Source organism: Erpetoichthys calabaricus, chromosome 7 (assembly GCF_900747795.2).
Source record: "Erpetoichthys calabaricus chromosome 7, fErpCal1.3, whole genome shotgun sequence".
Taxonomy (NCBI): domain Eukaryota; kingdom Metazoa; phylum Chordata; class Cladistia; order Polypteriformes; family Polypteridae; genus Erpetoichthys; species Erpetoichthys calabaricus.
In genome coordinates, this window is record NC_041400.2 from 73,587,464 (window position 1) to 73,603,433 (window position 15,970).

Consider the following 15,970-nt stretch of genomic DNA (forward strand, 5'->3'; position numbering starts at 1 on the left):
GCCCTGCTGGAATTCAGGGCACGTCTATGCTGTTGGGAGAGCTCCTCCTGGCGGCCTGGGGGTGAGGGCCGGAATATGAAGCCAGCAATCAATCACTATATATATATATATATATATATATATATATATATATATATATATATATATATATATATATATATATATATGTACTCAGCTCCATGAGTATTTGGACAGTGACAAAGTTTTCATAGTTTTGGCTCTGTACACTACCACAATGGATTTGAAATAAAGCAGTCATTTTGGGATTGAAGGAGTTTATCAAAATGTTTTATGAGCTATTTAGGAATGACAGCCATTTTTCTGCATAGCCCTTCATTTTCAGCGTCTCAAAAGTGTATGGACAATTGACTGAGAAGCTGTTCAATAGCCAGGTGCGAGCAGTTCCCTCATTATTTTATTAACTATTTAGCATATAAAAGGTCTGGAATTGATTCCATTTGAGGAATTTGCATTTGGAAGCTGTCACAGTGAACTCTCTACATGAGGTCTAAAGAGCTGTCCATGCAAGTAAAAAGACAAGGCTTAGAAGACAAAGCAAACCCTTTAGTGAGATAGAAGAAACACGAGGAGTGGTCAAATCAACCATTTGTTACATTCTTAAAGAGAAGGAACACACTGGTGAGCTAAGCAACTCCGGAAGGCCTGGACAATCATGGAAGAGAGCTGTGCTGGATGATTGCAGAATTCTTTTCTTGATGAAGAAATAATTATTCACAACATTTAGCCAAACTAAGAACACTCTCTGGGAGGTAGACCTATCATTGCCAAAGTGTACAATCAAAAGAAAACATCATGGAAGTAAATACCACAAACTGCAAACCACTGATAACCCAAGCATAGGAAGGACAGATTAAACTTTGCCGGAAAACATTTTTTAGTTTACTTTGGACAAAAGAAACTTGGATCAATATGTACCAGAATGATAGAAAGAGAAGAGTATTGAGCAGAAAAGGAGTGGTTCAGGATCCGATGCATACCACATCATTTGTGAAACATGGTAGAGGCATTGTTATGGCATGGGCATGCCTGATTGCCAAAGGAAGTCAGTCACTAGTGTTTATTGATGATATGACTGCTGGCTGAAGTAGCAGAATGAATTCTGAAGTGTACAGGATTATACAATCTAATCAAATTCAGCCAAATGCAGCAAAACTGATAGGACAAAGCTTCACATTATAGATGGACAGTGAGCCAGAACATGCTGCGAAAGCAAACCAAGTGCTTTTAAGTGTAAAGTAGTGGAATATTGTTCAAAGGCCAAGTCAATCAACTGACCTCAGCCTACCTGGACATGCAGTTCACTTGGTGAAGACAAAACTGATGGCAGAAAATCTAATGAACAAGTAGCATGAAGTAAAGGCCTTGAAAAGTATCACCCAGCACTTGGAGATGACCTTGGGTTCCAGACTTCAGGCAGTCATTGACTCTAAAGGATTTTCAACCAAATATTGAAAATGATCATTTACATTTATGGTTATGTTAGTTTGTCTAAATACGTTTGAGCTCCTGAAATAGGGAAACCATGTATAAAAAAAAAAAAATTTAAAAAATTAAAGCTCATACAAAATTTTTGTTAAGCCCCTTAAATTAAAGCTGAAAGACTATACTTCAATCACATTTTGATTGCTTTGTTTCAGATTCATTGTGGTGTACAGAACCAAAATTGTCACTGTCCAAATACTTGTGGAGCTGACACACACACATATAAATGTGTATTCCCAACCCCCCCTCACTTATTGCTATCTTGTGAACATTTGTTAACTGTGTCTTTTATTGTTTGAGCCATGGTGATGCAGTGGTTAACGGATTGCCCAGTTCAGAGATTGTATAAGCTCTAAAGGCATTGTATTCACATCAGAACTTTTATGGTGTCTCAGAGAAAAAAAAATCTTGTCAGACATCTTCCAAACTGTAGACATTTTAGGCTTTACCTGACATTGCTTGTCACAAATATTCATTGTGAGTGATCTATCTCCAAGCTCAGACTAGTGAAAAATAGGCTCAGATTCACAATGGGACAGGAAAGACTTTATCATTTGACTCTGATGTTAATTGACTGATCTGGTTTAGAAATTGGATTTTAGTAATGTGATATCAGACTTTGCTACAAAGAAATCCAGAAAAGTACAAATTTTGAAAAACAAGCATTTGTCTGTGTTAAGTCTGTATGTATAGATGAAATGTTTTTAAATTTAATACTATAACAAAGTACTTACTGTAGCTGGCAAGAAGGAAACCTTCAAACAGTAAAACCAACACTTGTGAAAAGAGAACACCTACGCATACCAGTGTTGGAAAGGGGGAGGTAAACCCTGGAAGAAGTTAAATGCTCTGGAAAGAAGATCTCAGGAGTGCAGCATTACATTGGAAATACTCTGGGTGAATGGCTCTCTACTATTTGAGGAAAAAGACCCTGAACTATGAAAAATTCCTAGACCCGTATGAGGGTATCTGATCAAGAAAGATGGAGGTGGAGAGAGACAGGCCATGATCTCATTTGAGAAGGCAGGCAGCAAACATAACTCTTTTGGGACTGCTGGTGGCTCACTGGGTGCAAGGACATTAGTTTTCAGTAAAGAGAATTTTAGTTTTGTGGCCTGTAGTGAAAGTGGGCTTCCAGAACCCTGGAATTGATTCTGAGGGTTGGCTAAAAAGTAAACTTCAGATTGGGTTTAGGGCTGCTGCAAGCTATTTTGAAGATTGTTGAGCCACCACCCTAAAAAGATAGAAAGGCAAGTGAAATGTTTTGCTTTGTGTTTTACCCCTCCCTGTAGGCTTTATTATTGAAATAACAAACACATCAATTTGTGATTTGCTATAAAATGATGCCATCCTTCGGATAAGATGTATAACCAAGGTCCTGACTCTCGTTCATAATAAACAAGTAAGCCCGCGATTCTCTAGAGAATCATTCTGTTCCGTCCGGTATTTGGATGGATGACATATCATGGAGGGTGGGTGCGTCTGGGGAAATGTCATTTAATTAAATAAGCATATCTGTACTAAGGCGGTTTCGTTTTGTGAAGACGTGATTCCGTTGCCTTTGCTGACACCGACTGCTGGCAGAGTGGAGCACAGCAAGTTTAGTTTACAGGTTGTGGTGTTTGTGTGCCAGCCACTGAGTCTGGGAAGCCGCTGGGTTTGAATCTGTGACCGTTATGTGATCTATATTACTGGCACAGTGGATTAGAGCAAGTGTAGTGTACATGTTGTGTTGTGTGGGCGCCACCTACTGACTCTGGGAAGCCGCTGCGTTTGACTCTGGGGCGTGCGCCATGGTGCAGAACATATGCGCCTTGGTGGGAAGCTGCTGCGTGATGAAATATCATGGAGGGTGGGTGCGTCCTGGGACAGTTCATTTCAACGCGCTTCTGTTATTGTCTTTCTTCATGCAGTCTCGTTTTTGTTTTTTTATGGCTGTGTCGTCGTATATGTGGTGGTGTGGGTGGTCGCGTCCGGGCGGCTGTAGAACCTGGCGTGCACGCTTTACCTCAGGTTTAGTTCACAGGTCGTAGGCATGGTAAAGTTTCCATTTAATTCAATAACCCTATCTATATTACTAAAACCTATTTGAACTAAAGCGAAGCCGCTGCGTTTGACTCTGGGGTGCCGCGCCGCAATGCGCATGCGCATGCGCTTCGGTGCATCCGCCACGTCCGCCGTGCATAAATTAACTGTCGTTTAGTAATATAGATGATCCCTGGGCATTCTTAATAAAGAGTAGTGTGTATCCTACTCTCCACACTAAATTGCCCACTATGGTCTAGTCATTCTGGCTTCTTTAATCATCCCCTGTGTCTAATTGACTATCTCTTCCACCACTTCACCACCTAACAGCTAACGTGTGTTGGGTGTACTGGAGCAAAAATGTCTTCTTTTGCATCATTGAGGTGGATGCTACACATTAGTGGTGATTGTAGTGGCTTCCCACTCACTGAAGCGCTTAGGGTAATGATTAAAGTGCTATATAAATGTAAAGAATTATTATTATCGCTTCACTCAAAATACCTCCTGGTCACACCCATCTAACTTCTGTTGCTTGGAAACACCAATTATACAATAGTCACATTATGTGAAGATCAAAGGAGATGAAACAATGCCATATTATCCATTAGTAGTTAATGGTTTTTGACTCTTTTCCTGTTTTCAAATTTTGACATTTCTATATTGAATACAATATCCTTGCCTGTGTTTTGCCTGTCTTTTTTGTGTTTTCACTGCTTGTCCATTTGACTACTCTTTTTCAACTAATAGTCTTAATTAAGTTGAACTTTTATTTTTCATTTGGCTCCTCTCCATTTCTCTACACAACCTGATTTGCACTTCGGGCATCGTGCCTCTCTCTTCCTTCTGTGCTATAAAAACAGCTTTTGAGATCTCCTCTGTTTGTTTAATGTGCAGATGACATCACTCTACTGGTTAGGAATGGAACAGAGGGCATGTTTTCCCTTCCAGTGTTTTGCACAAATTAAATATAAATTTGATGGCCAGTGCCACCTCACACTGAGATAGAAATCCCACACAAGGCCTACATATCTTATTCATACCCCACCATGTGTTGATTTTTTGATAAATATTGATGGCCACTGCACATGAATGTTTGCATTGAAAACATTTATTTTCTCAGCCACCTATCACTTAGTTCAACTGACATGTTTTATGGATATAGCAAAGAGATCTTAATGGAATTAACATTAAATTATGTTGGAAAAAAATTAAACTAATAGACTATCTGCATTTTGGGGCCATAATAAAACTACTAGGGAATCATAAAATATATACACCTAAGGTTTGTTGCTTCTCAGGACAAACCCTGATTAAGTAAAGAGTTTGTTAACAACTGGAAATTAGTTTGCTTTTTTACAAAGAGAAATTTTAAATCAAGAAAAAAAAAACAAAACACATGCTTCATGTTATCAGCTTTTATTGATCAGGTTATTTAACTGTCCTTCTCAAAGACACGCACAGCTTCTGTACAAATCCACCTTTTACTGATATTGAATATGTTTTATAATTCTGATGATCAAAGTGTAATACTGCTGTTTTGCCTGAGGGTTCCACATGCAGGAAATGTGGTGGACCAACTTGGGCTGTGTTATAAAAAGAATCCCATGATAGTCAAAAACTTAGATTCATTCTTTCATAGTTTATGAATCCCCCTGTGGTTCTTTATTTTATTTTTATTAAAAAGGCTTAGAGCTCTCTAACCTAAACTAAGAATGAAGCTTGTTTCTTCCGCACAAGCAAACACATAAAAAAAAGTAACATTTTTGTACTAAAGGACCAAATTTTCCTTAATTATAGTATTTCAGTTCAATCCATTCATTCATATTCTAAATCAGTTTTTCCAATTAGTTTTTCAATATCACATTCAAAACACTAGTCCATAACAGAGCATGGTCTCTCATTCCAGGTGAATTTAGAGTTATTAGTTAATTTAACATGGATTGTGGTGAACGTGGACATGACAAGCACAGAGTATCTAGAGTAGGAATTATTCTCAGGTGCCTGGAGCTTTAAGGCAAATAGAATACAATGTATATATAATAAGTACAAAGGAAAACAGCATCATTCTACATGCATACACGTATACTGGTATGATTGTATGATTTGCATTGCTCTTTGCTCAGTGATTTTTTTCACAAAGTCTCTAAAGTGTTGACAGTTAACTCTTATCGGGCTGTAAAGGCATCCACATTGCATTTTGTGATATTGTCCTTTAATGGCCTTGTGCCTATTGCTGTTGTAGTAGGCTTTAACCCCTTCTAGCCTGAGTTATTATATTAAATCAGTTATTACAGAAAAAGGATGGAGAGATGGACAAATACCTATGCAGGCATTTTTTGTTTCAATCTTTGACATTTTAACTGCGGTGGGTGCAGTATGGAAATTCATGTTCTAGTGATCTGTAGCATCTATTGCTTCTTTTCAACTTAATTCTTAATAATTGGTTATATTATGAAAACAGGGTATTGTCATCGGGGATGGATCCCAAGTCCATGGACCCCTAGGCCTGTCAAGATGTTGGGTCCCCTCTCAAAACCACTACCACCAGCCAGGAGCAGACTACAGACATGCCAAATGAGTGTGTGTTATTTAACCAAATACTCATGTCTATTTGTGTTTATAGGACATGGAACACAATCAAGTAACATCAATTTACTAGCTTAGTAGATAATACATATTACATCATTTGTTGTGCAAATACACAAAATGTTGACAGGTTTGGAAAAATAGCCAATACAGTAATGCTTTTCATAATAAAATACAAATATAATAAAACTGCAATAACATGTCCTGCAATAAAACAAATTAGAAAATAACACAATTATCATTTGGCTGCCTTACTTCCCCATAAGCAATCATAAATATCACAGTAACTAATTTGCTCAAACTAAGCCCGTCTTCAGTAAAGCTGAACAAATGGTGGGATGTTTGGTTTTGCTGGAACATATGGTACTACAGCTGTTGAAACTCACAAGGTGGACACAAAACATCCAACTCTACACTGGCAGTGACGTGTTACATGAGTGACTCAGTAGAACTACAAACATTAACATTATATCTGTTAACATTATTTCAGTTTAATATCCTAATTCACCAACCAGTATCAGCCAACACCTATCACCAGGTATAAATACAGGAGAAGACACAACTACTGTTGTTGAGTGTTTACAAGAGCCATGAAAGACTCCTGGAATGACATTATTTCCAAGAAACTGGCCTTTCAGGAATTCAAAAATCCTTACCACTATACCTAGGTTCAGCTTCTGAGACTTTTTTGGTTTAATTTTCATAAGTGTCCGTTCTTTGGACCCCTGGACTTGGGGCCAACCAGGTCTGTTCAGGGATGCATGTATGAATTTCATTGCATGACAGGACAGAGAGATGTTATTTTTTATTAATGGTATGCTGGACTGTTGAAGAATACCAAGATCAACATATAATAATTAGTTAAAGAAACTTATGACCTCATGCACTGGTGCTGATACTCCCACACCATTTTTGTATCTGTTACTTTGAATTTTAATAATCCAAAATGCACATAGTGGGGCCCTAAATGTGCTGAAGGAATGTGCTGTTTACAACTTTTTTAATGTTCCTTACAAAATTGTTTTTCAAATGTCAACAGTTTCAAAGGAAAATAAGTTCTTGTCAGCACAAGTCTATTTTATCATCTCTGTTCATTTTTCTTTATGCTCCTAAAAGATTAGACAGAGAAGCCTCTTAAAGTTTGGAATTAAATAAGAAGGTGTTAGAGTGCACGCAGTGGAAGCAGTTAACCTTGGAAGTCATGTAGTGATATTTCTTCACTTTCTACAATTAAAAATGTACAACTCAGTATAACCAAATTCTGAACTAATAAAATAGCATATGAGAAGAAATTGTGTAAATGATACACAAGGACTACTGCCACCATGGTAAGGAAAGTGTGTATATATAAATAGGATAATAGGTGTAATGCAATTGAGGGTTATCTTAAGTTTACTAAAGTATGTTTTTATGAACAACAGTTAACATAAAAATTGTTAAATGTCATAATGAGACCATATGTCAAAAAGAGGTCAAGTTTCATCAAGTCTACTAAATGAAATACCAGACAATGTGTAAATTTGGTTCTCTTTCTCTTTTTTCTCTTTCTCTCTGCCAGTTTAACAGGCATCTTCTGGGTTCAACTGGGTTTTCCAGTTCCCCTTTAAAAGGGAGTATGGCAGCATAAATTGGCCTTCCTGATGTCAACCTCTTTTATGACTTGTGGGAGGGATGTTGACCTTATTCTAACCTCAGTTAATGTGGTAAATCTGTAAATTTGATTTTCCCTCCAAAAAATGTGTACTGCACTGTTTTGGAATTTTCTGGAGATTCACTAAGAAAATCACTTTGTGGTGTACAGCGTTTTATTCTGTTATCTAAGGACTAAGAACTAGGGATTAAGGACTAAGTTGCAATTAATTCCACCCGAACTCAGAGCTCCACACTCCTGTTTTAAAGATGTCTTTTTTTCCTGATGTTGTCCCATAGCAAATAAAGCAAAACTGTGTGTTCTCCCACCTCTTACAACTATACAATGAAAGGTTTTCTTCTACAGCTCCACTCCCCGCAGTCATCAAGTTCACATTCACTATTTTTTACCTCTTCTGATTATTGTTTTTTCTCTAAGTGGGTTTCTTAATTGTAATTTGTTCAGATCTCAAAACATCCTAATGTCTTTGTTTAAACAGGTTTAAAGTACCGGTTTTCCTCTTCCTGGAGGCAGTAAAGGCATTAGCCAAGCTCTAATAAGGCAGGAAGCAACTGACCAGAGATGTAAACAAGTGGTCTTGTCTTCCCAGGAATCCACTCTTTTGAAATAGGAGAAGCGCTTGGTGCTGCATTCATTTAATTATTGAGATGGAGAGAAGTGGTGCCTGGAGAAGTGGAGAGAAGAGGGGACTGGGCGGTCTCGTGGCCTGGAACCCCTACAGATTTTATTTTTTTCTCCAGCCTTCTGGAGTTTTTTTTTGTTTTTTCTGTCCACCCTGGCCATCGGACCTTACTCCTTTCTATGTTAATTAATGTTGTCTTATTTTAATTTCTTATTTTGTCTTTTATTTTTCTTCTCTTCATTATGTAAAGCACTTTGAGCTACTTTTTGTATGAAAATGTGCTATATAAATAAATGTTGTTGTTGTTGTTGTTGGATATGAATAGTGCCTTGCTGCCAGGTTTTTTTTGCCAACATGATACATAGGAGTATGAGGATGTTCAGGAAATCAGATATTCATCTGACTTTTCTGGTATTTAAACACATCTCCAGTGTGGTGCTTTTACTTAATTCTTTTCAGATTAAGGTTCAAGCAGCAGACATCATCTAAGGGAAAATGTTCTGGAGCATAGGTGCGAAATTTAAGTTGCCTGCTAGGGCAAAAATCACTTAGTTAAATTTAATGGCTCACATTTGCTGTATATCGTGCTTTTTATTGTGTATATTGAATTGAATTGAAATTGAATTCATATCTTGCACTCAATGTTGCATGGCTACTGACAGTCTATAATACCAAACCTCTCTACTGTTGTGATACAGCAGTTATAATCATTTGGCCATTCTGCCACCGTGCCACTCTTTCTTTTTCATGAAATTCAACCCAGTTCAGAGCTCTCTCAATGGAGCAACTCAGAGCAAAGTACAGATTTACAAATGTAAAACAGTTACAGTAAATTCTAAAAAATGTGTTACATTTGTATATCATGTAGAGTACATGATTAATTATTATAATGATTATGTTAAAGTAAATAATGGCTAGTTGGGAAATGATGACAGAAAAAAGGAAAACAGGATAGATTTACAAAATGAAACTTTAAACGTCCAAATACCCAATGAGTTTTAAGAAAAAAAGCAAAGCCTAAGGTCAATCAGTCCCTCCCTGGTGAAACATATCACTAACAATATTGTAGTGGCTATCCAGTTTATTCAACATGTTCTGTGAAATGTATGTGAACAACTGACCACCCTACCTGTTACACTAGCTCTGTGTAGTATACAGTCCTGGCCATGATTTTTTTTAAATGAAGCAAAAAAAAAAAAAAAAATTTCAGCCTGTAGTTATTTCCTTACTTTGTTTGCTGTAACGCAGGATGTTAAAACAGGCGAGAACAAAAAGATTACAATTGAATTGTGTGTGTGTGTGTGTGGGTGTGCGTGTGGGTGTGTGTGTGTTGGAGAGGGGGGAGTATATTACAAAAGCAGTCCATATTGAAGTGGCTTATAAACAGACATGGGCACTTCCACCCCTTTTAGCTGAAGATGTGTTCAACATGTTTTTCTGTTCTCTCCATATGAACCCTTATTTATAGTGGATACATTATATGCAGAAAGTGATATTGACAAGGTAAAGGTTATCATATCCAAAATTAATCTTGAAGAACTGAAGCTAAAGTGTATATAGAGGGTCTTCTGTAAAACAGACCACAATTCATACTGGAACAAGTTAGGCTACAACGGACACCTTATCTCAACTCCTGCACGGCCGCAGTGGCTGCAGGTTTTCATTCTAACCCTTTTCTTAATTAGTGACCTGTTTTTGCTGCTATTTAACTCCTTTTGAATTCATTTTAATTGACTTGCTCTTAAAAACTCAGACCCTTGTTTCTTTTCCCTTAATTTGCAGCCAAACAATAATGAGATACAAAATGAACCAAAACATGACCAGCAAACTGTGTTTATCATGCAATATCAGAAAATAAAATATAAAGATAAAGGTCTCAGGAAAGTTGATCTGCTCAGGTCCCCAAAACATTTTAACAGCGCCCATAGAAAAGAGATCAGCAATTTTGGAAATGGATGCTATTGCACAATGAGAGTAGCAATAAGTAATGAAATTAAAGAATGGGTTTAATTAACAATAAGAATCGGCACCTAATTAAGCAACTGGTTGGAGTGAAATTGGTTGGTATTTGAGGCCCTGACTTAGTTGGTCTTCTGTTGGCTCACTCACTTCACATTTCATTTCTGTTTGGATGGGATTTAAGGGTAGAAATGAAACAATTCAGAGGAACAATGAAGAAATTCAGGGGAACAAATCTTAAAAGACAAGTCAATTAAAATTAATTCAAAATAAGTTAATCAGCAGCAAAAACCGGTATCTAATTAAGAAAAGGGTTTGAATGAAAACCTGCAACCACTGCTGCCCTCCAGGACTGTAGTTGGGGACCCCTGCTTTATCTGCTTACTTTTCAGGCGCATCCAAGAATATGGAATGTACCCTAGAAATTCTTCACTACTTCACTACACCTTTGCTTATGAAATGGGTATTCACAGTGATCTATCATTGAGCTATCACCTACAAAGGTTCATCCTTATTACATGCTTGCTGGTAGGCTGAGTGAACTGTCACAATACTCATCTTGGAGAGTCAAGACCAATACCTATAAACATTGGGCCCTTCATCTCTTCCATTAATGCTTGTGTGATTTAGAATTGTAATCCATTCTGTGAGTTCTTCAAAGTGAGTTTCCACAAAAATACTTGCAGCCTATTGGTTTTGGATGCCTATTCATTTAGAATAGTAAGATAACATACATGTTGCTACATTTTAATATAACATATGTGATGGAGTGGATTACCTTTTGCAGCGATGGCTACATGAAGGTTGCAGCACATATAGCAGTTGTAAGTCATACTCATGAACATGTCTAACATAATGGTGATACTTAAAGTAATATACTCAAAAAGACAATAAATTGTCTGGAAGTTGTTGCATCAGAATGAAAAGGCATGCTTGCATGTAGTCAGATTAGTGTAATATCTCAGGCCCTGGATCACAAAGTAAAGATCTCTCTCTCTACTCTCTACTCACTAACCTACTCAGTCATCAACGAAAACACTGTTTCCCATTTCGTTAAAAAGCTGATATTTGGCAGGATGGTACATCTAGGATAGTAGTAGAGAAGTAATAAAATTAGTCCCTGGTAAAAAAAAAAATTAAAAAAAATATTCTATACACAAATGTATTCAGTTAATTACACTGTACTTCTGATACACCTGATAAAACACCTAGGCCCATTGTCTTAGGAAATTTCCTGGGCGAAAACGGGTAACACAGCTAGTATACAATATTATTAATAATACTGCACCTGTCTTAGAAAGTACAATGTACTGCCTTGTGGCAAGTAGCCACTGCAGGTAGAATCAGAGTCCTAGACTTAAGACATATTCCATTTATCCATCCATCCATTTTCTGCTACATGTCTGGGTCCTGGAGTCAGCAGTCTAAGCAATACCGAGGTGTTCTCAGGCCAGCCAAGAGATATAATCTCTTCTGGGTGCTGGCTGAGCCTTGGATTCAGGAAAAACAATTTAATTTTGTCCCAGGTATGGAACACTGGACCACCTTTTTTACCCTCACAAGGATTCTGGAGGGCTCATGGGAGTTTTAACAAGTCTGCATGTGTTTTGTGGATTTGAAAAAGGCATACAACCACATCCCTTAGGGTGTCCTGTGAGGGGTGCTTCAGAAGTATCGGGTACCAGGCCAGCTGATAAGACCTATTTGTTCCCTCTACAGCCAGGGGAAAAGCTTGGTTCACATTACCAGCAGTAAGACTCCACCAGAACTGCTGAGGCTAAGGATCTGTGCTGGTATCCAGAAGGTTGCTGGTTCAAATCCCCGTCACTGCCAAAAGAGATTCTACTCTGCTGGGCCCTTGAACAAGACCCTTAACCTGTAATTGCTCCAGGGGCGCTGTACAATGGCTGACCCTGCGCTCTGACCCCAAGGGGTATGTGAAAACTAACAAATTCCTAATGCAAGAAATTGTATAAGGCGAAACAAAGAACAAAAAAACAATTCTGTTCATAGTTTTTAGGGACAGAATTTCTAGGCATAGCCAAGGAGTGAAGGGTATCCAGTTCGGTCACCTCAGGATCACATCTCTACTTCTTGTGAATGATTAGGTCTTGATGGGTTCATTGGACTGTGACCTTAGACATGCACTGGTGCAGCTGGCAGCCAAATGTGAAGCGGCCAGGATGAGGTTCAGCCCCTCCAAGTCTAAGGTCAGGATTCTCAGCTGGAAAAGGATAGAATGCCCTGTTTGGGTTGAGTGGCAGAAAAAAGTTTTATTTGCAGGGTGTCTAGGTGCAGCCTTAGAGATTGGGTAAGAAGTGCAGACATTCAGGATGAGCTCAAAGTAGAGCTGCTGCTGCTCGGCATCAGAAGGAGCTAGGTGAGGTGGTTCAGGCATCTGATTAGGATGCCTTCTGGATGTTTCAGGCATGTCCAAATGTGAGGAGTCCCTGGGGGGGCCTAGGGACATGCTGGAAATATTTAGACATACTACTTTTCAAATTTCCAAATCACTATGGGAAGGTGGCCTCTCTTTAGGTAAATAGTGATCCAGCTGGCAAAAGAATGTATGAGACAGAGACTGCATGGTGCAGTTCCATCCTAATGACAATGACTCCCAAGTTCATTTAGGTCCCCAATTTTTGTTTTAATTTCTTCATTTTTACTGTTCTTCACTCTCCTCTCCTTACAGGAAGCTCATGTCTTCGTCAGTGCAAGAAGCCCTACTCAGGTAACACCAGATGCAATCCAAGATGTCATCAGCAAGATTGTTCCCCCTTCTGAACGACTGAAAAGACAGGGTCGTGTGAGAGAGTCTGAGGAAATAGTGGTAAGGGGGACAGCATACCCCATAAAACTTGTTGAGCTTTTTTTCTGTTTTTCTTGTTAACTCCTCACTCTTCTTCTTCAACTAAATTTCTCTTTCAGAATGTCTTTTCTTACTCTCCTGCTACCATCTCCTACTGTCCTGTAAAGGAGCGGCAAATACGGTGACTTTCTCTCAGCTGCCTCTTCGATGCTGTGTCTGAACATTGCACTGCTGCTGAAATCCACTGCGACCTCTTCCTTGCCTCTTCACAACTGAGTTTACTTTCTCACCTTGTACCTCCATTTTGTATGCTTGCTTTCCTTGTGCTTTAATATCTTTTTATCCAGATTTTTCCTTGTCCTCACCTCATGCAATATTTTTTCATTCCTTTTTTTCTTCATCTCTCACATGCCACATACCTCTTCCACTTCCTCTCTTCCTGTTTCTCTCACTGCTGTGTCCCCACGATTTATCTCCTCACCCATTGACACCCTATACCTTTTCCTACAGGGCACCAATTACAGAAAAACAAATGCAGCCATGGAGATGCGTAGGATTAACAGAGACTCTTTCTGGGCCAGAGCTGAAGTAAGTGATTCCAGCAGTAGGAAAAATAGTTAATATATAGTAGATGTGCAAAAATCCAATCCTTGCATCCAATATGTAAAAATGGTGATTGGCACACAATAAAAACTACATTACTTGAAATGCGGCTCACGGGGCTGATTCATGTAATGATTAAAAAAGTTTTTTCACATTTCTCTTGTTTTTTCACATTTTCTTGTATTACTTTTTGCAATGTGAGTCTAATTTTCTTGTTGTTTTTTTACCAGACTATAATGTCAAAGTGAAAACTAAATTCCACAGCTTCCTTTTTAATTATAAATTACATATTCACTGTAAGTGAGTAAATAAGTGACAGCATTTAAATCTTTTATGGTAAATGTCAGCCAGGTGCATATTTCCACATTTCTTCCTAGCAAAATCACCAAACTCCTGCCATATACAATATTCTTGATTGACTTGTATAGTTTTTTTAGCCACTCCAATGTGGCTTATGCTGTATGTCTTGGGTCATTCTTTTCCTGCAAGATAAACATTTTTCTCCCTCTGCATTTTACTGATTTTTTTTTAAATCAAATAATATTCCATATAAGCAAGTCAAGTTTAACAAAACCATGTTAGCCACCCATGAGAAAGAGAGCTGGGCCAGCAGAGTCAAATTTTTAACTAGTAAATAGATAAATTAATAAAAATAAATAGAATAAAAAAGGGGAGACTGTGCAGACTGGGCAAGACCGGGGGAAAAAAAAATGCGGTCACTGATTACAAGCACAAGAAGGTACGCTGAATGAATGAATATGAATAATATGAATAATGTTGCATCCGTGCCACAATGTTTTCCAAAATGTACTACACAGGTCATAAAATGAATAATTCCAAATATCATATATACCCATGTCTCTGTTTTTTGTCAGTGTGGCTTTGACATTATGGACCATAAGGTAAGCAGGAACACTCAATAAAATTGAATAAAAAAATTCAAGTGGCAATGAAATAGGAAGAAGGCAGATTCACCAGTGTTTGTTTGTCAGCTTTTATCCCTCCAGATCAGAGAATTTCCAGTTTGATTGTCTCAAAATACCACTCACATCTACAGTTGTTCAGATTTGTTGTACAGTTTCAGATAAAAAGTAACAGCATCAGATCCCTTGGGGGGCGGTAGTATGTATTGTGATCGTGACTGAGAGAATAAAAGTGGAAAAAAAACGGTAACTTTTACAAGTACTATACATTTACAGCGGGTGTTACAGACACAAATCAAATGTATGTGTTTATTGTATAATATTAACAATAAGAACAGCTCACTACTCATAATGGTAAATACACGAGGCAGTCAGGATCAAACTGGGGGACTCTTGATTATACAGTAAGACAGGATTTCTTACCGCTGTGCCATGGAAGCTGTTGCATCATCCTTGAACCCTTCGTGAAAGTGTTTATTTGATCTTTGCATTTCAGGCTTTAAACATTATATAGTTTATTTTGTCATTTATTACTAAAATTTGAAAAATGTTTCTGTTTTAACAATGTGTTTTCACAGATTATTGTAGAAACGGAACACACATAAAATGCATGTATTCCAAATAACGATCTATTATTTCCATTGTAAAACTCCAGCACTTCACTCCAAGGCATTATCTGGGAGAACTTTGTGGCCGTTCTGCAGCGGTGGGGGGATGGAATAGTAGGCTGCTTGCTGCTTGTCTTGATTGGCACATTAACAAGACAAAAGAAGCTGATGGAGAAGTGCGAAGGGATTTACAAGTTTTTTGTAGGCTTTGGTAATTCTAGTGTTAATGGATTAGGGGGGATTGTGACACCAAGGCTGTCTAATAGGCATTTAAAGATTTTGGTCCAGAATGATGTTAATTTGGTACACGCCCAAAACATATAGCCTAATGAGCATGGAACTTGATTGCAACATTCGCAGGTTGGATCTTGCCCTGGAAACATTTTGGACAATTTTAAGCGAGACAGATGTGCTCGATATATAATTTTAAGTTGAATAATTGTATGCTTTGTGCATATGGAGCTCAAGTGAATTCTGTGCATTGATACCTTCTACTCCTTGTCTGAGATGTTGAGTGAGAGATCCTTCTCCCACTGTACTCTTGGATCTTTGAAAGGGAGGGACTGTAAAATGTTTTTATATATTGTGGAGATGGTGTCTGAGTCCTCAAGGCTGATCAGTTTTTTTCCAGCATAGAGATAGGTGGGAGGTGAGGAAAATTAGGCAGGTTTTGTTTAACAC

At 38.0% G+C, this 15,970-nt stretch overlaps 1 protein-coding gene across 1 annotated transcript in view; it reads left to right on the forward strand.

The window, feature by feature from the left end:
* si:dkey-40c11.2 (uncharacterized) overlaps window positions 1–15,970 on the forward strand; it is a 208,753-nt gene that overhangs the window by 115,389 nt on the left and 77,394 nt on the right. The window contains exons 5-6 of the mRNA XM_028804660.2: window positions 13,039–13,176; window positions 13,666–13,743. Of these exons, the coding sequence (XP_028660493.1) occupies window positions 13,039–13,176; window positions 13,666–13,743 (216 nt within the window). The remainder of the gene's footprint in view (window positions 1–13,038; window positions 13,177–13,665; window positions 13,744–15,970) is intronic.